Source organism: Megalops cyprinoides, chromosome 5 (assembly GCF_013368585.1).
Source record: "Megalops cyprinoides isolate fMegCyp1 chromosome 5, fMegCyp1.pri, whole genome shotgun sequence".
Lineage (NCBI taxonomy): Eukaryota > Metazoa > Chordata > Actinopteri > Elopiformes > Megalopidae > Megalops > Megalops cyprinoides.
In genome coordinates, this window is record NC_050587.1 from 39,792,962 (window position 1) to 39,820,000 (window position 27,039).

General features: G+C 47.5%; 2 protein-coding genes across 3 annotated transcripts in view; both read left to right on the forward strand.

The window, feature by feature from the left end:
- Positions 1-2,516: 2,516 nt before the first annotated feature.
- On the forward strand, positions 2,517-7,281 carry LOC118778468 (PDZ and LIM domain protein 2-like). Its single transcript, XM_036530001.1, has 9 exons — positions 2,517-2,609; positions 3,216-3,367; positions 3,891-3,948; positions 4,284-4,432; positions 4,771-4,840; positions 5,342-5,442; positions 5,634-5,773; positions 6,324-6,447; positions 7,134-7,281. Exons 1-9 carry the CDS (start codon positions 2,517-2,519, stop codon positions 7,279-7,281), a joined length of 1,035 nt encoding a protein of 344 aa, XP_036385894.1.
- Positions 7,282-9,015: 1,734 nt separating this feature from the next.
- The window catches only part of LOC118777556 (calponin homology domain-containing protein DDB_G0272472-like), a 28,252-nt gene continuing 10,228 nt past the window's right edge, over positions 9,016-27,039 (forward strand). Inside the window, exons 1-4 of one of the 2 annotated variants that reach the window (XM_036528607.1) lie at positions 9,016-9,533; positions 22,136-22,560; positions 23,098-23,929; positions 24,236-24,724. In XM_036528607.1, coding sequence (XP_036384500.1) covers positions 9,184-9,533; positions 22,136-22,560; positions 23,098-23,929; positions 24,236-24,724 — 2,096 coding nt within the window. In that variant the 5' untranslated portion in view covers positions 9,016-9,183. Of the gene's footprint in view, positions 9,534-22,135; positions 22,561-23,097; positions 24,725-27,039 lie in introns of both variants that reach the window. The other variant, XM_036528606.1, reaches the window with a different exon arrangement.

The window sequence follows — 27,039 nt, forward strand, 5'->3', positions numbered from 1 at the left end:
TGCTGTCTGTGCTGTGCCGTTTATGCCATTCATGGCATTTAAGGAGCTCTGCTTTAAATTGGTATGGCCCAAACACCTTTGCTTTTCTTAGATGCTCCAGTATGATTAAATATGACACAGGTGGACAGCTATTGAACGGGTAGATTGCTGCTTCAATGTCTTTGCGCAGTCAGCAGCTGTTTTCGTCAAGAGGAAAGCAATAACGCTTTACCACCACATTTTCCACTAGCCCCAACAGCAGAAAAATCTGCAAAGAAATACATTTTTACATTTTACATTAATTTGTGGATGACGGGCTGACTCCAACGCTATAGTGAAAACAAAGAGTGGGGGGAAACTGTCTTACAGACCACACAATAATAAAATATTAAATAATAAAATATATTACCAGCTCAAAACCGATTTAAGCTTTTTTTTGGACAAAAGGTTATTTGAAACATCGATGCAGGAAACATGATGACTTGGATGTACCAAGGACACACCACAAAGTGGGCCTTGCAAAGTGGCCTTTTCAGTGATTGGCAGGTCCATCCAGGCACTTTCCCTGGGTGTTGGGGTCTCATAATAGCACTCTAGACCCTCCTGCTAAGGCTTATCAGTGAGCCAGGTGAGATATGAGGAGACCCCACCTGTGTCGGAGTCGTTAGCCTGAGTGCAAATGGCAGGTAAATGACTGGCTTGCAGCTCTGTGCTGAGCAGCTCCGGGTTCCTGGCTTTGCATGGGTCACTGTTTGCACAGAGGTTCTGCTGAAGGTTTGCTTCTGCAACAGGACTGACCAGTTTCTTGAGCCCGGAGTAACGTCTGACGAGAACTCTCTTCTGGGTCTGTCTCCAGCAGCACAGGGGATGTGTGTCAGTTGCTGTCTGTACAGGTGATGTGGGCAGAGTCTAGGCTTTTCACACAGTATCCGTGAAGATTACATTGTTCGAAAGCTGGACTGCTGGCTCTGCATCCTCTCTATGACTGATCCAGGATCGGTTTATACGGCCCTATTCTTACCTCTGACCATCAAGTGGGAAAATGCGTAAACTGATCCGGGATCAGTACTGATCGGAATGCTGCCAGGGCAGTGTTGAGTGGACGGTGTGTGCAGATGTTAGTGGGTGTGGGTGGGGACAGGGGTTTGCCCCCATTAAGTACCTCCTTATCTCATCTCCACAGCAGACCCTGAGTGCTGACACATGTGTGTATCTGTCACACCCCCCCCCAAACACACACACACACACCCACCCGCTCAACAGCTGGGCCTCAGAGCCTGTGGGACCTGGCCTGTGGCTTGCAGCAGTGCTGGGAATATGAATTATACATCTTACACACACCTGCACAGCAGTGTAAATGCCATGGAGAGGGACAAGACAGCAAAAACACAGAGACTGCTGTGTTTCCATCAGGCTGATGATTCTGAGTGCAGTGTCTGTTGTGGTTGTGTCCTGGGTCCTTTAATATCTGACTTGTTAAAAGAGGGCCACTTTGGAATTTGTGAAGCAGTTTAGATGTTTTTAAATCCATGTCAATCACCTGTTTCACGGTTCCTGCTGGTCCACTTCGTTCCGGTTGTGTGGAAGTTTGGTTTGAACACAGATCAGTCTGAGAGATTAGAGGAAGGTGAGGCAGGTGCTGCCTCTCATCTGGGGATACAGGCTGAGTCACTCACACAGAGTCACCTGTCAGGACCTCTATCTGAGGTCCTCTGGTTTTGTGTGCTTTTCCCTGTCTGTCTGTGTGGGTGTGTCTTTTGTTTTTGCTTTCAGGTCCTTGTGTTTCCTTGTCCCACCTGCCTCCCCGCCCTCCTGTTACTCGGCCACGCCCATCACCTGTAGCCTGTTACACACACCTGTGTCTCTTCCCCTCATCATCCCCCCGCTTACATATACCCTGCTGTTTTCCCTGTTCTTAGCCTGATCGTCTCAGTGTTTTAGCTGTTTTCTTCCCGCTGCTTGTTTGTAAGCCTGCTCGGTTTCTGCTTGTTACCGGCTCTGCTTGGCCTGGATTTCTCTTTTGCCTGCTGTTTTTGGATGTTGTCTGCTTTCCATTGGATTTTTGGTTACTGACTCAGACTGTTTTTCTGACTTCAATTTTGCTTGTGATTTCTGGACTTTCCATTAAAGCCTTTTTCGTACTGCCCACATTGTCTGCACCTGGGTCCTCTCCCCTCACACCCTGACAGTCACCACAGATATTTCATCATGACCAGACACTCAGCCCCTTCTTTTCATCTTGGCTTCCATCTGGGAGGTTCTGGTTGGTAACAGAAGGTTCCGGGGCTCTCTGTGTTTCTATAGTAAAATTGGGTGTTTTAGACCACACCCCTTTAAGAATGGAAGTAATAAGGCAGCAAATCAGAACAGCTTCAGCAATGGCAGAGACAGAACTTACTATGTGGAATTCAACAAGCTTACTAGCTGGGTCCAAATGCAGATCATTTGTGATATCGCTGTCTTTTTCTTCTCCTCCTGTCTCCTATAGGTAAACATTCTTGGGGTTGGGGCAGTGGGCAGTGATCTGGGGTCAAGTGATGTCACTAAAGTTGAACCTTATTGGCCCACCTCCCTGGGGCTTCAGACTGTCTGGAGGAAGGGACTTCAAAAAGGCAATAACTGTTTCCAAGGTAAGCCTGCTCAGAAGGCCCCCAGACCAATTGTATCATTACATTTACATTCTACATAATTTACATAGCGGAGGCCCTTTCCCAGAGTGAATGATACACCATGCAAATAATCCATTCATACAGCCCCTAGAGCCCTTTCTTTTAGCAAAGCTGCAATACACTGTCAATCACAGGCTTATACCAACCAATCAAAAGGCTCTGCTCTCCACCACAATACCCTATGATTGGTTTCAATCAGAACATTATTGCTAGCTCCATTTTGGCCCCTGTAGCTTCACTCTCTGTAATCTGAAAGCTCTCTGTATCTGTAAGCTCATTCTCCAGCACTGTCCTCCTTCATGTTTTTTCATAGGATGACCACAGAAGATTCATGCATAATTCATTTGCCAGAATCATTTGTTGTGACCATCACTAATAAACAAACCCAGTCTTTTGCACACAGTAATAGTGGCACACAGTAGAGTATGAGCTGTATGTCAAGACCATTCTACATCAATAAACATTTTCTCTCTGGTCTCTAGCTGCTGTATGATTCATGGATCTTCCCCAACCATCATATAGAAAAATGAGCCCCTGACTGGCTCCTTTGTGTGTGTGCGCCCCCAGGTGGCCGCAGGCAGCAAGGCAGACCTGGCCAACCTGCAGGTGGGTGACATCATCGTGGAGATCAATGGAGAGAGTGCGGCATCCATGCTGAACATGGAGGCCCAGAGGAAAATCACGAACTCCAGGGCACAGCTGTTGCTGCTGGTGGAACGGTGAGGATTGTCCCTCTGCACGCTCCGTCGTGCCTCTCACAGGGCGTGACTGTGACCCTCAACACCTCCCACAGGTGTCCGGGGTACGAGTAGGGTTAGCTTTCTAAAAAAAATAGCTCCAGAATAAGCTTAGAGTTGTCCCATATGTGATCGAATACTTCTGTCTGCTGTTCAGCTTACGCCTACAGCATCATATACAGAACACTGAGAAATGCAAGCCTTAAATAACCATTATGCAGTGTATCAGTTCATTATATCACCATGTGAGACAGAGGGATTGAAACCCACAACACCCTGGTTATAACCACAGCTGTCTAGTCATCACACCACACCGCCGTCCTGTGTTCTTGCTGTTTATAACACAGGAATGGCCAAGCTGCAGCAGCGGAAATCAAGCTGCGAGTTCACCTGGCTGAACACAGGCCACATGCACCTTTGATGTATGAACAGGTTTAGCCCCTCGCTGTTGTGCTGTCCACAGTGCTGTGCCTCTGATTGGTTCCTCTGTGTCTCCGCCTCCTAGCTCCACAGGACTCACCAGTGGGTTGCACACACCTGAGCAGCTAGCCGAACACTTCCAGGTGAGTGTCCCTAGTGTGGCCCATAGCAGGCCCTGTCTGGACGGCATCCCTTCGGTCCTCAGGACTGATTGTCCCGGTGGAGCAGCCGTATCTGCTGAGTCACGCTGATGGAAGTTAAGAGGAAGGGTGGAGCAGTACTTCACTTTGAAGACTCACCAAGTGCAATCTCTTTTCCAGAATACATTTATGTTTATTATTATTTCCCATTTATATGGGAAAAATTGTTAGAATTTAATTACAAATGAACATTTTCAGCAAAAAATAGTGATACTTTACAAATCCAGCAAAGATACTTTTTTTTACAATGATGATGTTCTCCTCCCGTGCTGTGGGAGGCGCTGCAGGCTGGCCGGGATGAAAATCAGAATTACAGAGAGGCTCCTTTCTGCAGTCCTGTCTGCCTGTCCCCTCGTCCCATTTCACCAGACCTGCCTGTTAGCCTCAAGAAGAAGTCAGCTGCATCCACTCCCACCAGCAGCAGCAGGTAACTGACCCAGGATCAGGGAGAGTAGTCCGTGATGTTAGAAGAGTGGAGCGTGGGACGCTCTTGAGACAGGTCTGAAGGGAGATTCCATTGCATTGCATTACACTGCATGCATTTAGCAGCACTCTTGCCACAAGAGTAAAAAAGTGCATCTGCCCGCGTTATACAGGATGAACAAGGCCATGTGTGAGAGGTGGCAGTGGGTGGTTTGTGAAGGGTGATAAGGAGTGTCAGCCCTCCTGTAATGCCTCCCCAAAGCGTAGCAGGGTGACATGTCTGGCTGTGAGTGACAGGCTGCTGATGTCATTCTCTACCTCACCTTCCCTCTCGCTGCGCAGCATCCAGCTGCGGGCCTGGTCGCCAGGGGAGACGAGTCCCAGCCACAGAATACCCAGGACATCATCTGAGGTGAGGTGACTGCCTTTGCCCTGATGCTGTCTCTGACCGTGTGCTGTCTCTGACCGTGTGCTGTCTCTGACCGTGTGCTGTCCCTGGCCGCGTGCTGTCTCTGACTGTGTGCTGTCCCTGGCCGCGTGCTGTCTCTGACTGTGTGCTGTCTCTGACTGTGTGCTGTCTCTGACTGTGTGCTGTCTCTGACCGTGTGCTGTCTCTGACCGTGTGCTGTCTCTGACTGTGTGCTGTCTCTGACTGTGTGCTGTCTCTGACTGTGTGCTGTCTCTGACCGTGAGCTGTCTCTGACCGTGAGCTGTCTCTGACTGTGTGCTATCTCTGACTGTGTGCTGTCTCTGACCGTGAGCTGTCTCTGACCGTGAGCTGTCTCTGACCGCGAGCTGTCTCTGACCGTGTGCTGTCTCTGACCGTGTGCTGTCCCTGGCCGTGTGCTGTCTCTGACCGTGTGCTGTCTCTGACCGCGAGCTATCTCCGACTGAGCTTTGCTACATTTTTCAGGAGTCCTCATTCATTGACCACAAGAGTCACCCCATGTCCGGTAGGACCCCCTCACCCCACAGTCTCATCGGCAGACAGCGCCCCCCATCTCCCAGACTCAGGTACTCTGGCTTGGAGCATGTTTGGCCTCCTCCCCAGGAACCTACATAAAGACTGTTGCGCGCGCACACACACACACACACACACACACACACACACACACACGCACACTGTTTCAGCTTCCCTCAGCATTATTTTTAAATTTGCATGTTGAATATCATAATTATGATACTGAATATAATAATTGTTCCAGCTTGGAGCAGGCCGCGCAGAAGAACCCCCGAAATTCAGAGGTCTACAAAATGATCCGGGGTCGCATGGAGTTCCGTGCAGCGCCCCGACAGTCCAACACCTTCCATGCCCTGCAGGAGGCGCTAGAGGCTGAGGAGAAAGGTGAAACACACCTCTACCTCTGAGTTCTTTTCCACATGGACCATAAAGAAATACTGTATTTCTTTTAAATTTCACTCATGGAAACAGGTTGTGATTCATACATAATACATAGGAAAGTAGTGAGCAACTAACAACTAAAAGAGAGACAGATCCCAACACACACATACAGTGCAATGGTAGAAGCAGAAAGCAAAGGGCTTTAATTCATTTACAGTATTCACTTGTTCTTTGTTTAGATTCTATTTGGTTAGTCAAGTCACATTGGTACAAAGATATAAACTAAACGGATCAGCTGAGTATGTTAACATTTACCTTAAAATAAGAATGTGTAAATGTCCATTTTCTCAGACTTGGTGAGACACCTGACTTCAACTGAAGGAAGCAGGCAGTGGAAAAAGCTGATGGAGCTGCTCTTGCAGTAATAATTTTTAACCACCAGAGGTCGCAGCTGCTTCAGTTCTTGTCTTGACATCCACTGGCTCTCTCAACAGTTCCACTAAACATGACAGCTGTTGATTGTGACCAGGCGCTCTCCGTGTTTCTGTTGTAGCTGTTGTTCCAGAGACTGCCGCAAGGTTCAGGTATAGACCTCTGTCCAGTTCATTTCAGTCCAGCTCCTCCAAGGCAAGGGACCAGGTCTTCCCCACCTGTGAGAGGTGTGGCACCCGGATTCTGTAAGAGGCCACACATACACCACCTGCTCTAGTGATGTTTATGCATGTGTGTGGATGCTTGGGCATGCATGTAGATGCTTGTACATATAGAGGCACATACAAGCGAGTAGATGCTTATGCTTGTATGGAAGTGCTTGTTGATGCGTGTAGGTGCCTGTGCATTTGTGTAGATGCTTATATGCGTCATTGTTTCTGTGTGTGGGTAGATGCTCATGTATGAGTGTAGATGCCTGTATATGTAGATGCTTGTACATGTTTTTAGATTCTTCCATGTGTCAATGCACATGTGTGTGGATAGATGTTTGTTTGTGCATGTACATGGTTGCATATGCAGATGCTTATATGCATCTAGATGCCTGTATGTGCAGTTGCTTGTTTGTATAGATGCTTGTTTGTATGTGTGTAGTTACTTGTAGGTGTAGTTGCTCATATGTGTAGATGCCTGTCTATGTGTAGATGCCTGTTTGTGTGTAAGATGCTGGTTTGTGTGTAAGATGCTGGTTTGTGTGTAAGATGCTGGTTTGTGTGTGTTGATGCCTGTATGTGTGTAAGATGCTTGTTTGTGTGTGTAGATGCCTGTATGTGTGTAAGATGCTTGTTTGTGCGTGTAGATGCTGGTTTGCACATGCATGCACCTGACGGAGCCCCCCTGTCTGCAGCACCCAGGCAATGTGCATCTCCGCCAGACGGTACCGGCATGCGGAGTGCTTTGTCTGCACGCACTGCGGCCTCAGCCTGCGGACGTGCAGTCACACCTGGGTGGGAGAGGACCTGCTGTGCGAGAGGCATGCCCGAGAGAGGCGGCAGGGCCGGGCCGGCGCCCCCTACTGCTGACCTCCACCGTTACACACCTCCCACACCCACAGTCCCATTGCGCTACAGTCAGCGGTGTCTTATGCACCAACTCCTGCTGTGACCGTGCAGCTGTCTCCTTCCCGCACAATCGCCCCGCTCAGCATGACTCCTGGTGTATCACTCTGAGATTTCTACCCCACTGTGTTAGCCTCACAGACCAGCCCATGACCACCCCCCAAAATTGTGTACATTGTGCAATTCATCAAATGATAGATTTTGAATGATGCTTTAAATGATGTGTTCAAGATGCATTTTATTTTTATAAAAAGATGCATTTACATTTATGTAACAACATACATAACTTATGTTGTATATGCAACACTTGAGTTCTAGTTGTAAGCAGTGAGCAAAAAGTTAAGAAAGATGGTTTCTTGTGTTTATCAAGAACTGGCTCACCTAGAAATGGCAATTTCTCAAACAGGAAGTTGCTTCTGTCATAGGGTATGACAGGAAGTGTGGAAGTGTGGTATAACAGCAATACTGTGGTGTTCGTTAAGAGTAACAATCACACCAGAATGGTATGCGCAGGGTGGAGTTGCAGTAGTGATGTACTATTTATATTGAATCTCAGTATTGTATAAGAGAAATTGATGTTTTATTTAGTTACCTCAGGGTTTATATACTTTATCTTGGGGATTCAACGTTTATTAAAAGTTTAATGGTTTATTTTAAAGGTTTATTTAAAGTTTAATCTGTTCGTCTGGCAGAAATATTCCATGTTCCGTGAGTATATCATATGTCTGTTTGCGGTGGTCAGATTAAAGGAAAAGTGCGTGATACGAGCTGCGATTTTTGTTTCATTATGTGTTTTCATGTAACAGTTTATCTCCCAACACTAGCACATACGCTAGGGTGACCATACGTCCTCTTTTTCCCGGACATGTCCTCTTTTTCGGACGCATTTTTAGGTCCCAAAAAGAGAAAAAGAGGACGTGTGGTCACCCTAACATACGCACACATAAACAATCATGCACACAAAATCACAAACGCACATAAATACACACAAAAAAACAGGACGGACACATACTTAGCAAGTAGAGAACCATGCAGAATCAATGGTAATGACCACAAGGTGGAGTCATTGTCTGTCACTACGCAGACTCGCATTGCTTTAGTTGGTTTTCACCATTTGAGGGACCCTATTAACTGGTCTTGGAAATGCGTTACCTGTTCCCACCGTCTGTTGACGCAATTCATTGACGCGGACCTAACCAATGAGGTGTCAGTGATTTTGTTTATGGGCAGAAATACGGTCTCAGGGGCTTGAGCGTAGGAAGAATCCCCGTGTACACGCAGTATGTGAACTAGATGAATGAGGGCAGACAAAAACAAGACTCAGTTATAGGTCTCGGTATGGGTGTCGATTCGATTCCCTGATGTGGCACTTCTACTATACCCATGGGGAAAGTGTAGCCTACAACCTGCACTGCCTCAGTAAATATCCAGATGTGTAATAGATAATATGTAAACATTCAAAGCGTATTCTTGGATGTAATGTAAACGGGTTGCGATGTTTGCCTAACTAACATTAATTTGTTCGACTCAAATGACTACTGTCAGTGGTCTGAAATCATAAATATGCAGAATCCCCGACAGGGTAAATCGTTGGGAAAGTTAATCTAGTGCCACGCCGCAGCAAGGGCCGCCCTGTTCTTCCTGTTGGCTAGCAGGGGGAGTGTCAGGTCTTGTGAAATACCGTGAAGTAGGGTGCGTCGCTTGAGACAGAGCGCCGCTACCCGCTACGCAGCGGAGGTAAAAGTTCGCAAGAAAGAGCGACGAGAAAAGTTTGTCTAACTATAAAAAAGAAACAAAACCGCTCTGTCCTGGGACGCATTCCGGAGGCTTTTGTTCGGACGAGCCTCCTAACCCCCGTGAGCACCAATGTCTTTGGCGGACCAGAGTCAACAGTGGTATCCCACGAGCGTCCAGGTAACGGTGTTCCAGGCAAGAAACCTGCGGATCAAGGGTAAGAATGGCACCAACGACGCGTACGCCATCATGCAGGTGGCCAAGGACAAGTTCTCCACTCCGGTGGCCGAGAAGTGCGTCTCGCCCGTGTGGAAGGTAGAGGCCAGCTTCGACCTGCCGCTCTTCCACCACGGCAACGCGGAACGCTGCACCCTGCGCGTCCTCGTCATGCACCGGGCCTTGGTGGGGCCGGACAAGCTGCTTGGGCAAGCCGTCATCAACCTCCTGGACCTCAACGAGAACAAAGCTCGCACGAAGACCGAGTAAGTACCCCTGGAGCCTATGTGAAATGGCCTCAGACGAACCCTCTGTTTTGAACCGCAAATACACTTTTTTGAGTGTAAAAAAGGGGGACACGCATGACAAGGATTAACAGATTGTTCTCCCGGTCTTGTGGACCTTGCCATCAGCGGTACCAGAATGATCAAAGTCAAATCCTCACTCACAAACATCGCTATGTGGGCATATCAGTGAAGTCCTAAACCGAACGGACTCTGTTTAGTTACCTATACGCAGCAGTGCTGCAAAAGGCACAAATACAATGGCTTTATTGTATTGTACACTCAAGTTTACTGTGAAACCCATTGCCCAGTGTTAGAAGAAGTGTTGAAGTTCATAAGGTCCCCAGAAAGCGTGAAAAAACAGCCCAGTTTCCATAATAGCTCGGTCTTTAGGCTATTTGATACGGCTCGATAATAACTGCGGGTAACGTTCTACTTAAACGCGGTCTCTCAGCTGGGGAAATGTCTCTCCCGCTGCCTCGGTTCTTAAGGTTTCCTTTCTCCGCTGGCAGCCGAGGCAAATCCTGCTTTCATGTCAGACAGACTCTGAAATTCTCATCTACAAAACCGGCTCTCTCGCTATTAGCAAACAAAAGGGCAAATCTGACAAACTGACATTAATTAACCCCTTTTGCTCCTTGCCGTTTTCTCCGCTCCCGCTTGTCATGTTCCTCCCACTGTGCCATACGGGTTAGCTGGGGAAATCACAGCCGGTTCTGAGGATTGAAACTTGTTTTGCTACACCTGGATGCGGCTGCTGTCAAAAGAGAACACCCGGCCCTCTGTCTTCTGCCTAATTTGAAATCGCCCCGGGACAGCTCCGTTCTCTTTTGACGGATTATAGTTTGTTTGACAAAAACAATTTTCCACTGGCAAAAGACAAGGACACAGTAGCCAACATCCTTCAGATGATGGTCGTTTAGAATCTATCCCATTTACATTTTGGTAAATGAGCTAGATTTTTTTCCTTTTTTTTTTTTTTTTTTTTTTTTTTACTCATCACAGTTTTCATTTTAGGGGATTTGTGAATGCATCCAAACCACACACGCAGTCCTGTGAGGTGGTCTGGCATTACCAGCAAGCCCGAACGGCTCTCGACGGTTGCCAGATTGTGAGCTTGGGGGAATCATGAGTCAGAGGGGAAAACTGAGTGAGTTCCTGTCTTAGAGTCCTGTCATCAGTGCCCTATGAGGAGACTCTTTAGGAAGACTGCAGTTTTGCATTGCCTGCCATCTCAGTGGTATTTGACATTTGGTCTCTCTGAGCAACATCATATAATGTTATTCTGCTGAGTGTCGCCTTGGGTCACAATGGCGGTTTTGCAGATAAGCTTGTATTGGGGGGGTATTTATGGAGCATTAGTCATGCCAGGGAGGGGGGAGGGTGGGCGTTAATCTGTTTAGTACTTTCACAATGCCTTTGTCTGGAAGAAAAATTCTGCAGGATTCTTGCAGGATCAAGAATTTTTGCCCTTATCCAGCTTTCAGCTAATCTCGTCCCTCATGCAGCTGGTTGCAGGGAACAGTGATGAAAGCAATGATTGTTTTCACATGTGGCTTTTCAAGGATCTCAAAGTGCTTCACATCTCAACCACCAAGCAACGTATAGACCCACCAGGCTGATGTATGGCAGCCATTTCACACCACAACCTTCACCACGCAGCAGCTGGCAAAGAGGGAGGGGTTTACGAACCATTCACCACACAGCTGCTGACAGAGAGGGAGGGGCTTACGAACCATTCACCATACAGCAGCTGGCAGAGAGGGAGGGGCTTACGAACCATTCACCATACAGCAGCTGGCAGAGAGGGAGGGGCTTATGAACCATTCACCACACAGCAGCTGGCAGAGAGGGAGGGGCTTATGAACCATTCACCACACAGCAGCTGGCAGAGAGGGAGGGGCTTATGAATCCAGTGAAAGTGCTGGGATGATCAGGGGTGATGGACAGCTCTGAATTTGACCAGGACAGTGAGGTGAATTGTGCATTTGCTGCTCTATGTGTGTGCGTGTGTGTGTGTGTGCATGTGTGCGTGGGTGTGAGTGTACGTGTGTGTGTACGTGTGTGTACGTGTGTGTGTGCGTGTGTGTGAGTGTGTGTGTGTGCGTGTGCGTGAGTGTGTGTGTGTGTGTGTGCGTATGCGTGAGTGTGTGTGTGTGTGTGTGCGTGTGCATGTGTGTGTATGTGTCTGTGTGTGCGTGTGCGTGTGAGTGTGTGTGTGCGTGTGTGTGTGTGCGCGTGTGTGTGTGTGTGTACTCTTATATGTATGTGTGTAAGATTCTGTAGATTAAGGAGTAAACTGATCCTCCTTTGAAAAACGATCCCCTCTGTGCCCTGTAAACAGACCCGTCTCTCTTTCTCTCCCCAAGACTGACGACACCTCCATGCCTTACTCTGATTTCATCTTCTCACCTGCATGTGTGCGTGCATGTGCGTGTGTGTGAGTGCACATTGGTACCTGTGAGGGTCTGTGTGTCCATCATTCCACAAGCCTTGGGGTATGTCTGTCTTTTGTGTTATCTCTTTCCCCTGGCTTTTTCTGTTCAGTTGGATATATACTGCATTACTACATTCACTGGTAGTCATGCCTCAAGTGCTGAAACTGTGGGGCTGTTTCTCTGAAATCACCATCACAGACTGCCTCTATATGAAATATGAAATACTATGAAATATGAAGAATAAAATGAAGGTCTTCCTTGCTGAGCCGCCCAGGTTCACAGACCTCTTTGTTCAGGTGTTCCTGCTTCACTTTGTTCCAGCGGCATGATACTACGGAAAAGTAAACAGGACTCACCTGGAGATCTTTCTTCTTGTGACTGCGGACCCAGCACTGAACCAGAGAGCTTCCAATTACTGTCTACCTGTTTCTCTCAGTTCGCTGGGCTGAGCTCTTCATGCATTCATGTATATGTAGAGTAACTTGAGGTTGCCTCGGAGCTCAGAGGAGGATCACTGAGGAAACGAGTGGTGTGGGCTTTTTTTGTGCTGTCTTCTCTAATGGTAATGCCTGTATCTTTATTTAGTCACGATGCTGTGATCGTGCCGCTCACTGGGCGCCTGGTCTCTCTGTCCCTCTCTGGGCACCTGTGTGGGCCTGCTGTCGTGTCTCATGTTTAGCAGCTGAAAGCGTCCTGCACTCGTTTGCACACACTGCCCCACCCCACACACTCGAGCGTGTCCACACCGACGGGGACAGTTTGATAAGGGCAGCGTGAGTGGCGGAAGCCTGTCAATACACACACACACACACACACACACACACACACACACTTTCGAATTAGACATGAAGTTACAGATGACTGCGTAGAACGGCATTGTGGTATAGATGTGGGATAATACTATAGAATGGCTCCTCCTGGTTTTTGTCATTTTAATTTTTCACCTGGCAGTTGTCTGAATTTCTGCTGATCCAGTGAATCTGAATGAACCAGCTGCCACCAGTTGAAAACGCCTTAGTAATTCTGAATTGAGACTCTGCTTTTATTCACACACGTGTGCTTACCACAGTTACCACGTTATAAAGCAAGTTTGATTCACACGATTAAAATCTGTGTGTTGCGATATTAGTACCGGGGCTTGACTGCAGAGTTCTGCAGTGACCGTGGGGTCAGCTGGTCTTGTGTTGAGGAAGTTCCACCTCTTGTGTTCACACAAAACCACTTCCTGTGGGTGGACACACCCTCGGCGTTTCAGGCTGTGGGCAGAAGTTGCTGGTAAGTGCTGATTTGGGACTAGTTTTGCTGTTTAGCTCATAGTAGTTATGATTAGAATTGTGGCTGGGGAATCTGGTCAGAGATCAGCACTTACAGGCAACTTCTCTCTGGACCAAGTTTCTACAGCCTTAAACAGAGTTGATGACAGCGGCTATATCAGAGACAGGCGCAGAAAGAAGTCTGATCCCCCCGTCTCGGCTGTGGTGTTCTCTGTCCTCTCCCTCTTCCTGTCTCTCTCATCCTCTCTCTCACACACACCTTTTCTTTTTTGTTCTATTTTTTCTTTCATTTTTTGTTGTTTTCTTTAACTTTGTGTTGAGGCCTTCTGTCTCTCTTCTCTGTCCCTACCCTCTCTCCTTCTCTCCTCATCTTCTCAAATTCAAAGTTGCAAAGTGCAGATACTACCAAAACACATAATGTGCATAGAGACACAAACATACACACATATTTATTCATATAACAGGAAAGAAAGAGATAAAAGGAACAAAAAACATAAATTATGTCTACAAATCTAATGAACTAATGAACATGTGATTGAACTGGGTATAGATAATAATAATAATAATAATAATAATAATAATAATAATGACTGGCGGTTTGTCAGGCTGTGGCCCTCAGGCTGTATCAGGCTGAAACATGCTGGGCCAGTACTGTGCCTCTCCCTCTTATTTCTTTTCTCCTCTTCTTTCTCTCTGTTTTTATTACCCTCCTTAGTCAGGCAGGTGACTTTCCTTTGAGACTGGGTGTCATGGTGTTTAACCGGAAGGATATAGGTTTTATTCCAAGGGGGTACACTTCTGCAGTACCCTTCAGCAAGGTGCTTCCACCTGAACCACTTCAGTAACGCTTCACCTGCACGGTGCCAAGGGATTTTGCATCAAATCAGAGCCATGTCAGTCGCCCTGCAAGAGCGCCTCCGGTAAGCTGATAAGTGACGTAACGCACAACTTCGCCCTCCGCCACGTCACGTTAGGGGGACGGATCACCCTGTTCCCAGCATTCCTCTCTCTGTTCTGCTTTTATCTTCATCGCTCTGTTTTTCCCAGACCGTCACTCGTCACAATGGGCATCTTCTCCCTCTCTGGACGCCTCCCTGTTCTTCATTGTCGTAGCTGTCTGTTTAAATGGGAGGGAGTGGCGTTCAGTGTGGCGACACATTCTGCAGCTGTCTGTTTAAATGGGAGGGAGTGGCGTTCAGTGTGGTGACACATTCTGCACCGCTAATAACAGAGTGCAGGTGACGTGTGTCACGCTCCTAAGAAACAATTTAACTCATTCCTGCGCTGGGCGCGAGGGCGCAGTCTACCAGGGGCAGAGGCACCGAGGTGAGGCCGCTCAGGTGGTAAAAGCCACACCTGTTGGGTTTGATTGTCACCTGGGAGATGTATGCAGGAGGGTGCAGAGCACATGCGGTCAAACGTGAATATACACCGTCATCATCATCATCATCATCATCATCTGTTCTCACACACCCAACCAAACCGGGGAAAATGTTCTGAAGCTTGCCTTCCAGCACAGATACAGTATATTCTGTTTGGTTGGATAGACAAGGCATTTATAAATCAGCTTTTCAAAGGGTAACTCTAGTGGTAGACTACAAAGTTTTTTTTTTGGCCAGCTTTAAGCTAGAAGCAAATTCCTGTGCTTTGTACAAAAATGAGAAGTAAACGGCCTGCTGCTGAATTTGACATGAGTACTGATATATTCCTTACAAACTTAGCTGAGTTTGAGGTCACCTTCTAAACTTGCCATCTAACGTTACTGCCGCTCCTCTTAAAAAACAGTGCAGCACCAATGCTGTCAATGTATCACTCTCTGAAAAAAAATGCTTCCCTTTCATCTTAGTTAGTATAAATCATTTGTTTTTGCTCAGCTTTTTGCTTGGTGTGTGCTTGGTGAAATGCTGCCCTTGTGATATGGTCTGGAAAAGGCATGTTTACCTGAAATAAATTTCAGTCTCAAATTAACACCACACACCATTCTACATTACCTTCTTAGCCCACTGGCTATTACTCAGGGGAATATCCCAGAGCAGCCTTTAAAATAAGTAAACCATACAAATACATAGACAGAGCCAGACTCCGTGGACTCACTTATTCACTCACTCATTTGTGCATTCATAGCTGGAGAAGAAAGCTCACCTGTATAGTATTCAGCCAGGTAGAAGCTGGGACTGGTAGGGACACAGGTGGACATTTGATCATCGATCAGGTCATTTTCACAAGGTCACTGGACACATATCCTTTACACAGAGAGTTATGAATACATGGAATAACTGGCTATAATTCTATACTTGGGGCTACTTTTCTAGGATTGATAATAGAGTCAGGGAGCCTTAAAGACCAAACTCAACGTGCAGTGAAGGACTTGGACTGGAAGACAGGCAAATGAAAGTAAAGGGGGGCTGAATTCTCTATTCTTGTTGTTATACTTTTTGTCCTTTCTTATCTCCCTATGACTGAGCTGCACACAGACTATTAATAGGGATTGTGCGGTCTGTGGAGGCGAGAAAGTGTAATGTGTAAGACCTCTGTGTGCTTCTGATAGCATAGTTTAAACAGGCTGAAGGGAAGCTTCACACACACACACACACACACACACACACACACACACACACACACACACACACACACACACATACAGCTGCTGGTAGAGATAAGAGAGTATCGTGTCAGTCACTTGGCCTTGTTCATTGGCAGTTCAGGGTTGGTGCTGGGACACAGGAAGTGAAGCCTGTGTGAGCGAGCGCGAAAATAAATAATCATGTGCAGTGTCATCGTTTTCTCCTTGACAGCTCCTCCAGGGCCGAGCGCACCACTGAGAGATGCCCACTCTGCCATTTCTCTCCTGCTTCAGAGGTTAAACTGCTGCCACTTGCAGTAGATGACCCTCACCCCTCTTTTCATTAGCTGGAGCTAGAAAGAGGCAAAGTTAAACGTCTTGGCTCAGGGGTTTATAGTATGGCGCCTTCTTTCTGTCATACCCCACCTCAGGCTAGGCACCAGAAAATACAGAGGGGTGCACCTGCAACCCGCGTCATAACTTAAAGACCGTAATAAATACTATATAGACATTGGGATTTAAGGAGATGACTGGGGGTGCACTGAGGTCCCCCCATAACACCGTCCCTGCCCCACCTTCCCCCGTAAGGTCGTGTGACTGCAGGACTCTTCCTGGGTGGATGTGCAACAGCATGTCTCTTAAGGGAACAGGGTTCTGTCTCCACACCAACTTCATTATAATGAACTATGACATCAGTGAAAATGTGGGTGTGCAGTACTCATGCTGTGACAGGTATACCTAGCAGCTGCAGGTAAAGTGGGGCCAGGTGAGCGTGTTGAGCTGGCTTGGTCTCCGTTTCTCATGGGTTCATTTGGTGCACAGCCTTACACCAGAGAAAGGGAAAGCAGAACAAAAATGTGGTCAATGTAGAATTTTTACCGGTTGATTATTCTCTAAGACTTAAAGGACTGCAGTATTGCCTATGCACCACAGTCTTGGTATCTTAAGTGCAGACAGAGAGAGAGACAGCGAGGTGTTTTTCCTGTTTACTTTGCTTATGCATGCACACACACGTGGGCGCGCACACACACACACACACACACACACACACACACACACACTGGTATTGAATTCACCAGAGAGGCTGGGCCTACATTGTGTGGAGCAGTAGTGAATTGCTGCCCTACTTCCACGTTATTCTGAAATGTCAGTGCGCAGCGACACCGTCATAAAGACTGACCTCTTAGCACTGAGCTCTTTTGTAACACATAAAAATAAACCACTTTTCTTTCCAACGGGAACAAAGTACAGCCTCTATTACGACACGGGGAGTGTGGGTACCGGGAGTCCAATCTGACTCACTGTCACGGCTCACCGACACCAAACACACCATCTAACACTGACATTAGCACACTTTTCTAGAACATTATATGCTAGCCTACTGGTTATTACACACAGGAAATCCCAGAGTGTTCTTTACAGCCATATGAGTCCATGCAGCCAGAGGAGAGAGGCCCCAGGACTCACTCGCTCATTTCCGCTCTACATACAGAGGAATGGCCACCTTCATAGTGTTCTGCCAGGATTAATGTGGGAATGTGAGGGACACAGGTGGACATCAGAGCAAAGTCTTTGATGAATTTATCCTTAATCAGGTCAGTGTGTGTGTGTTTATGGCCACAAGTGCAGCAGAGTGGCACAGGGGGTCATGAGCCGTTGGCTTTGTCACCTAGAGGCTGCCATTTTGCTTCCCAGTTTGGGCATTATACCTTTATCAACTTTCTAAAACTAAGTTGTCACTCCAAAGTATGCACCGAACAAATAACGAATGATGATAATAATAGCTTTATGACGATAATATTCTGGCTCCAGTAATTGATGATTATATTGCATTAAAGTCAATGATTACGAAATTCAGAATTTGTTTAAAAAAAGACTTGGAGCGGACATTCTCTTACGCTCTTGTGTTAAATTCATGGAATGCGTGGCAAACATGTGCGCGCCGTATGTATTTATTTCTGAGGCCAGATACAATGCGATGCCATTTTTACCTTCTGATCCCAGCGTTCGCAGAATAGCATTCAGTATTATATTGGGCGAACCGGCTGAGCAAGATCGATCGGGTAGTTGAAATCAAAGTGATATTTCTGCCTCACACGCCAGACGCATTGTTCCTGAATTTCTCAACACGTGCTCAAAAAGGACATCTGATTACAGATGAGGCTAAGGTCAGATAAAGTCAGAGGAAGCTCGGTGTTCTTCAACAAAACTTCCTCCTGGCGCTGTACCGAAACCGCACTCTCACCCGCCACATGCACGTGCATCCATCAACGTGCACACGCTGATAAAACGGACAGCCAACCTTGTAAATCACATGTAAAAATTACAGATTGAATAGCGTCACAGAATAACGAGCCATAAAAATTACAGATGGAAATTAGCTTGTGAATTAGCAATAGATTGAGGTGTGTGCATTGCACATTAAAATTATCGATTGAAATGATCGTTGCAGGACAACAGGGCATATAAATTATTGTTTAAATTAGCATGGTGGGATAACGAGGTGTATAAATCACGTATTAATTCATAGATTAAAAGGAGCGTTCCCCGGGTGGCACACGGCCATTACGCTTTGAGCAGGGAACTGGGCACTTGCTGTAATAATGCTCAATTGCATTAATAAATATCCAGCCACATGAACAGAAATCTGTGCGCTTAGCAGTTGCGGTTCTTTCGTCCTTACTTAAGTAATTTGGGGAAATTACCATGCTCAAGGGTGCAATACAACCACCGCACCACACTGTGCAATAATGCCCTCCCCCAGGTAATCATTGTAAAGGAGAGCTGGTTTTCAGGTGACCCTACACAGAGGTTAGATTAGAAAATAATATAAAAACATAAGCTATGGACGTTGCCCAGGATAGAATAGGCACATGCTGTTATATAGAAGGTGTAATGTATGCCTGTCAGCTAGCCACATGCCTTACCTCTGACACTAGTTCAGTTTACCGTGGACAGTGTGTCTTTTGTTTTTGTGTGTGTGTGTGTGTGTGTGTGTGTGGTTAGTTCTTGTCATTTCCTCTGTCTCAAGTCTGCAGTCGCTGCATGGCAAACCTTGTTTTTCATGACCTCCCAGGAGAGTCTTACCGTTCCCTGCACAGAGCTGTTTGCCTTTGTGTAACACTTTCTGGCTGCTATACCCACCAGTTTCCGGACTCCTTTCCTAGAGAAATGTGCATTTCAGGGAAGAGCAGCTCGAGCATGCTGACCCCAGCCATAACGGCAAAATAACTGGAGCACAACGATTATTAAAAAAAAAAAAGGCGGTCGACTCTAGGTGAAATGGCAGATGCCGCACATTTATGGTCAGAGTATGCTGAACAAGAGGTGTTCTGCTAGTCATGGTGCAGGGTATGTGTGTGTCTGTGTGCTTATGTGCGTGTCTGCCCATGTGTGCATGTGTGTGTGTGTGCGTGTGTATATGTGTGCATGCGTGCATGTGTACGTGTGTGTGTTAACGTGTGTGTGTGTGTGTGTGTGTGTGTGTGTGTGTGTGTGTGTGTGTGTGTATGCGTGTGTATATGTGTGCATGCGTGCATGTGTACGTGTGTGTGTACATGTGTGTGTGTGTGTGTGTGTGTGTGTGTGTGTGTGTGTGTGTGTATGCGTGTGCGTGTGCGTGTGTGTGTGTGTGTGTGTGTGTGTATGTGTGTATGCGTGTGTGTGTGTGTGTGTGTGTGTGTGTATGCGTGTGTGTGTGTGTGTGTGTGTGTGTATGCGTGTGTGTGTGTGTGTGTATGCGTGTGTGTGTGTGTGTATGCGTGTGTGTGTGTGTATGCGTGTGTGTGTGTGTGTGTGTGTGTATGCGTGTGTGTGTGTGTGTGTGTGGTGTGTGTGTGTGTGTGTGTGTGTGTGTGTGTGCGTGTGTATGCGTGTGTGTGTGTGTGTGTGTGTGTGTGTGTGTGTGTGTGTGTGTTTGTGCTTGAGTTTGTGACATGGCACTAAGCCTTTCTGTAAGGATATTGTTCTGAAGCCAGAGCTGAGGAATGTTAACAATATGTGGTGATATGAAATGAAGCTTGTGGGCCTCTACCTCTCCCCGGAGCCACAGCACCGGCCCGCGAATCACTGAGAGCCGTCTGTAATGGAGTGGAAACCTAAACAACCCACACAGCCTGTGTCTGCTGCGGCCTGGAATTTAATTCATTTTTACTCAGACTTTCAAACTGTGACCAAAACTTTCCAGCTGTAGGCTTGCGTCAAACTGTCAGGACAATTTCAGAGTGTTTATCTTTTTAGAACAAATCTCAGCATTCATAATGAAGTGAAAATGGTAAATGACAAACCCGTTAGCATAGTCTGCGTGGGGGAATTTCCCCATTATGGATTGTTTATGAAGAATAAATTGAAATGAGATGCATATTACCTGCAGTCACGAGTGAGATTGGCACTGGTTGTTCTGAGCAAGGGAAATTACTGCTGAGAAAGGAAATGAGTTACTGAGGTAAGCATGTTCTGTTCTGAACTGTAGTGCAATTTTGATTTCAACCCGGATGCCAGATAGTCATCTTTCTCAATCTTAGCACACCGTGAATGAAAGTCTCAGGCAATGCGGTGACCCATCTGAGTTTTCCAAACTGTCCAATGCCCTTACCAGCCTCCTGTTCACATGGGCTCATCATTAGCATTGAAGGACTTATTGTGGAGTCTCCCTCTCAATGCCTCAAACACCAAATGCCAGACACTAACGTCAATCTAGACAAAATGGACGTCACTCAGGCACATGAACTATGTAAAAATACAGAAAAAGGAGACTCCCAAGTGGCTCAGTTGTTAAAGGCGTTCATTCTGAGCTCAGACTGTGGGCGTGGGCTGTGTCATTAGTCAGCAAAGGCTGGGAGTGCGGGGCAGCATGACACAACATAACTGCAGCATAATGGGCTCCATTCCTTTGGGGTTAGGTGGGTTACAACAGCCACGGACCCTGTGCCACACCGCTCACTAGCTCCCTCTAGTGACTGATCAGGCACGTGTGAATTCCTCCAATGATGTCAGCAAGGAATGCACCTATCCCTCTTCAGCGTTTGCCTTCCTGTGGTGCACTGTGGGACTTGAAGTGCAGAAAAATGGCCGCTTATTGTAGGCTAGTGTTTTGGAGCGGGGTGGTGTCCGTTGTCCTTCAGCACTCCAACGTCAGATGAGCGTGCGGCAGTTCCCGGGGTAAAAAGAAAAACCAAACCTGCCGGATAAGATTCGTCTAGCACTGTGTGTGTGCTTGTGTGATGGCTGTTCACATTCCATCACCTACTGTCATGTCTACGGCAGATAAGTCACCTCCCAGCTTCGTAAACAGTGATGGCGCTAAGTGTTCTGAGATGAAAAGGAACATTACTCTACACTGCCTGTGTCCACCGGACAAGGATGGGAGGGGAAGCTGTATTGTTGGCATTCTGACAAAACGCCCATCCAACCGGGCCATTAATGGAGCGTAGGAGCTGCAGGTGATGCTTGAGGGGACACTCTTGTCCATCGGTTGGGATGGTCAGCCATGGGCTCTCTGGAGGATGCGGGACTGGTTGGGGTGGAGCAGGGTTGTAAACCTGCAGGGTGCTGGATATAAAACACTCTGAGATTCACCTTAACTCTCTACAGTGAGTAGGCACTGTGTGTCGCCATCTGGGAAGCTGGCAAGCTGGTACACCAGCCATCTCCACACAGCGTACTCGTAGTTAGTTACATTGCCCACTTAGGGGAAAATGAAAAGGCCGTGGGCTATTTTTAGGTACCGTGACTTTCCCCCTGCTTCCCAGCTTTATCAAATCATCAAAGTGGAACATGCTCCACTTAAGTGCATTTTTTGCTTTAATTGTCTCCGGGAAGTTGATAACTCTTTCTCTTTTTTGTTGGCCTTTTCAAGATTTTGAAACACATTCTGGTGTACTAAATTGTCAAGCTTGCTTATAGTCCACACGTTTTTATTTGACATTTTATGGATGTGAAAAAGGAACAAGTCTAATGATTCATTTCCTTCACTAATTCCAAAACTCTCTCACTCACTCTGTCTGTGTTTCTCTGTCCTCTGTTGAAATGTGAGCATGACTGAACAATAATATGGATAATTTTAAACCTAAGCAGGCACTGGATGAGGTTAACGATGGAGAGCTTCTTGGTTGGGCTTCTTCAAAATTCAAAAAACCGGAGTACATTAGAGTGTGTAAAGAGTTTTCATTCTGTTGTGTGCTTTTGTTTCATTGTGTTGGCAATGCTGTTGGTTTAAGTTGTTTCTTTATGGTTTCTTCATCTGTTTCCCCTCCAGCTGACAGCTGTAAAGTAAAGCTGATTTAAAGCTCTGGGTCCTTGTCCCCACAGATGGTTCACGCTGCTGGATAAGACCGGGAAGAAGGATAAGGAGAGAGGAGAGGTGCTCCTGGACATCCAGTTCCTGCGGAACAACATGACGGCCAGCATGTTCGACCTCTCGGCGACGGAGAAGCCTCGCTCCCGCATGGGCAAGCTCAAGGACAAGATCCGCGGCAAGAAGGACAGCATCTCCGACTCGGCCTCTGCCATCGTACCGCCCGTCTCCCAGGCGATGACGGACAGCGAGGGGGAGGAGGACGGCCAGCCCAGCACCCCGGGAGGCAAGAAGAAGAAGTCCAAGCTGAAGTCGCTGTTCGTCCCCAAGTCCAACCTGCAGCGGAATGTGTCCCAGTCCATGTCCACGCTGGGGTCCCTCCCGGAGCAAAACTCCGCCCTCAGCGGCAGCCGCTCCTCCGGCCTGAACATTCCAGAAGGTGAGGGGGTGGGGCTGACCCCCCCAGACACTCTGACCACACCTACACTAGGGAGGAGATTGAATATTGGATCGTTTATCCAACTGAACATTGGGCCAATATTTGATCATGAGATCGGTGATTGATTCAAATGCTCTTTAATTAACAAAAAAAGTAGGAAAATCATGTTTCATTCTTTCCCATTAATATTCATGAAGGAGTTTATAAGAACCTGGTATTACATAACATGCAAACATATAGATATATATATATTTCTGCCTAGCTGTTTGAGTGAAAACAGATCTCTCTGTAGTGCTTATTTACACAGAAACAGCTGCAGTTTCCACACAGTCCTTGACAGGGAAAAAAAAACTTGACTTGGTTTTTATGAATTGTCTTTCTTGCATGCCATACAGTGTTTTGGTGTCAAATTCTGTGAAGCATACATCCTTTGCCCAAACCCCCTCCTCAGGACTGGGCATCTCTGACACCCACGCGCACACACAGAATTTGACACCACCTCACTGCTTTGTTCTGCTCTCTCTCTCTGTCCTGCAGGGAAGAAGAAATTCAAATTCCTGACGCACAAGCGGACGGGCAGCTCTGACAGCAAGGTGTCCCACGGCTCCAAGCAGGGCGTGGCGGAGCAGGGCGTGGCCGAGCAGAGCGGCGTCTGCATTAACGGCAGTCATATCTACGCAGAGGGGCCACGGGTGGGGTCCACCCTCAGCTTGCACAGCTCCGACGCGGGCTCCACCGAAGACCTGCACACACTGCCAGAGAGGAGCGAGGAGGAACAGGAGAGAAAGAGGCAGGAGGAGGAACAGGAGAGAAAGAGGCAGGAGAGAATAAGACAGGAGGAGGAGGAACAGGAAAGAAAGAGGCAGGAGGAGCTTGAGAGAATGAGGCAGGAGGAACTGGAGAGAATAAGGATGGAAGAGGAGGAACAGGAGAGAAAGAGGCAGGAGAGAATTAGGCAGGAGGAGCTGGAGAGAATGAGGCAGGAGGAGCTGGAGAGAATGAGGCAGGAGGAGGAGGAACAGGAGAGAAAGAGGCAGGAGAGAATGAGGCAGGAGGAGCTGGAGAGAATGAGGCAGGAGGAGGAGGAACAGGAGAGAAAGAGGCAGGAGGAGCTGGAGAGAATGAGGCAGGAGGAGGATGAACAGGAGAGAAAGAGGCAGGAGAGAATGAGGCAGGAGGAGCTGGAGAGAATGAGGCAGGAGGAGGAACAGGAGAGAATGAGGCAGGAGGAGCTGGAGAGAATGAGGCAGGAGGAGGAGGAACAGGAGAGAAAGAAGCAGGAGAGAATGAGGCAGGAGGAGCTGGAGAGAATGAGGCAGGAGGAGCTGGAGAGAATGAGGCAGCAGGAGGAGGAACAGGAGAGAAAGAGGCAGGAGAGAATGAGGCAGGAGGAGCTGGAGAGAATGAGGCAGGAGGAGCTGGAGAGAATGAGGCAGGAGGAGGAGGAACAGGAGAGAAAGAGGCAGGAGAGAATGAGGCAGGAGGAGCTGGAGAAAATGAGGCAGGAGGAGGAGGGACAGGAGAGAATGAGGCAGGAGGAGGAACAGGAGAGAATGAGGCAGGAGGAGCTGGAGAAAATGAGGCAGGAGGAGGAGGGACAGGAGAGAAAGAAGCAGGAGAGAATGAGGCAGGAGGAGGAACAGGAGAAAAATAGGCTGGAGGTGGAACAGGAGAGGAAGAGGCAGGAGGAGCTGGAGAAAATGAGGCAGGAGGAGGAACAGGAGAGAATGAGGCAGGAGGAGCTGGAGAGAATGAGGCAGGAGGAGGAACAGGAGAGAATGAGGCAGGAAGAGCTGGAGAGAATAAGGATGGAGGAGGAGGAAAAGGAGAGAATGAGGCAGGAGGAGGAACAGGAGAGAAAGAGGCAGGAGGAGGAACAGGAGAAAAAGAGGCAGGAGGAGGAACAGGAGAGAATAAGGATGGAGGAGGAAGAAGAGGAGAGAAAGAGGCTGGATAAGGCCAGGAAAGATGAAGAGTTGAGGCAGCAAGAGGACATGAAAGAAGAATCCATAGCAAGTAACCCTTTCCAGGAGAATAATCCCTTTGAGGAGGCCTGTTCCTCCAACCCCTTTGAGGTCAGCATCTCACAGGGGGTACACAGCCCCCACACCCCTTCTGCAGTCCCCAGCAGTCGCACAGCCAAAGTGTCTGCAGTCAAACCCAGGTAAACCTAGTGCACCCTTTCCCTCACACACACACACACACACACACACACACACTCACACACGCACACACACACACACACGCACACACACTCACACACGCACACACACACACACGCACACACACACACACACACACACACACACACACACACACACACACACACACACACACGCACACACACACACACACACACACACACACACACACACACACACACACGCACACACACACACACACACACACACACACACGCGCGCGCACACACACACACACAGACACACACACACACACGCACACACGCACACACACACGCGCACACACACACGCACACATGCACACACACACACACACACACACACGCGCGCACACACACACACTCACACATGCACACACACACACTCACACACACACACACACACACACACACAGCTGTAAATAAAATACAGGTAAATTTAGAGTTCGTGCAGCACGGAGGCCTACTGTGTTCTCACACATTGCCAAGCCCCGCCTCCCACTGGGGCTAGCCAATGAGTGACGTGCATTTGAGGTGCCCCAACACAGTCAGCAGCTTGGAAGAGAGCAGGATCCATTAACCATCCCTGTGATCTGGCCTCTGTAGTTCAAGCATCTACTAACGTCCCCTGGCTCATCTCCTTACAGAATTTTGTTGGCGAGGTGCTAGGTGGCAGAGAGGGGAGTTGAAACTGGAGTGTCTGAACAGTTCTGAAATGCTGCGTTTGGCTTGGGTGGGGGGCTCTGCATTTCACCCCAGTGTGAGAGAGTAACTGGGCCAATTGAGGGGTGGAATACCAAAGCCCAGTGCATAGCAGACTGAGCCAGTCCGGGTTTTACTACAGCCGGATCAGTGCACGGAGCAGAAGCCAGCCATAGGGAAATTCAACAGTGTTCTAACATGCTTCCAGTAAAGCCGGGACTGCCTCAAACTGCAGTGCATTGTGGGAGCTGTGATGTCACAATGGCATTAGGTTTCTGATGCTGTGCAGCAGTTTGGAAACTTGTTGCCAGAAAAAAATGTTCAAATCCCCATTGGAATCTGCAGTGCTATTGTAGTGTCTCATAAGTAGCCCACTTAACCTGAATTGTACTGTGTAGCTTATTGTGGTAGTAAAATGCAAGGGCTTGACTCTCTCTAGAGCCCTGCAATATAACCCCCGAGCAGGGTACTTAACTTGAATTACTTGCATAAATACCCTTCTGTATAAATGGATGATATATAAGCTGTGGACCTTGATCAGGTTAGGGGTGTCTGCAAAGCAGAAGATTCTTTGCCGAACTGATTGGTTAGTAAACTGATCAGCCGGTGGAATACCAATAGCTTAACAGCCTCCTGTGTCTCGAGTCACCTAGCACCAATCATGAAAAATGCAAAACTTAACCGTGTGTCTGCATTAATAACCCTCCTGCTCAACGCTGTCCTGCGCCTCCCTCTCCCTGCTTCTCCCTCTCTCACCCTCTGACATGCGCCTGTTTGTAACAGTTCGTCCGATCGGGGCTGTGTCGGGTTATCGGTACATTTGAGTACTGCCACTTTCAGAATACGTGTCTTTATACGTTATTTTTGTAGGCTTCAATGTTATGTACATCAACGCTATATTTGCGCGTTGATTATTACTGATTTACTGAGCCAATCACAACTTGTAAGTGCTCTCTAGTTAAAGAAAGAAGTTTACAGCTATATGCTTATTTTGTACGTTGAGTTAGAGGGCTGATACGTGTATCTTGAAATTCCTTGTATATCCTGACCTGTATTCGTTTGTATATTTGAAGCATTACGTGAAGGCCCATGATCACTTGTATTGCTTTTTGAGAGGGATGCGCGGCAAAGTGGTCATCGATTTGTACACATCTTTAGTTAGTGCTTTATAAATATTTTTAAATGTTGTTTTCTGCTTTGTCGGAATGAAATCAAAGCATTAATGGATGTGCACAGATCCATCAACAGCGAATCGTTCGATAGCTGCTGTCATTTCAGTACACCAGAGAAACGCTTACCCTTCAAGTGCTGTGATGAGCGGATGAGTCAGAGGTTTGGTGTCTGTGTATGTGTTGTTTGAGTCAGGTTGTCAGGGAAGAGACGTGGCTTACGATCACTCCCAGACCAACACGTGGGTGAGAAATTGGAGTTTCCATGACCTTAACTGCCCGCGTTCACAACACACAATTGCCTGTGCTTTTCGGTCCGCCGCCCGGGAGAAACAGATTGTGCTTTGATTTGCACCTACAGGTTAAAACAGAGATGTGTGAATGGAAGGTTTGCCAGTAGCCCACTGTATTTATAAAATATAAATAAAC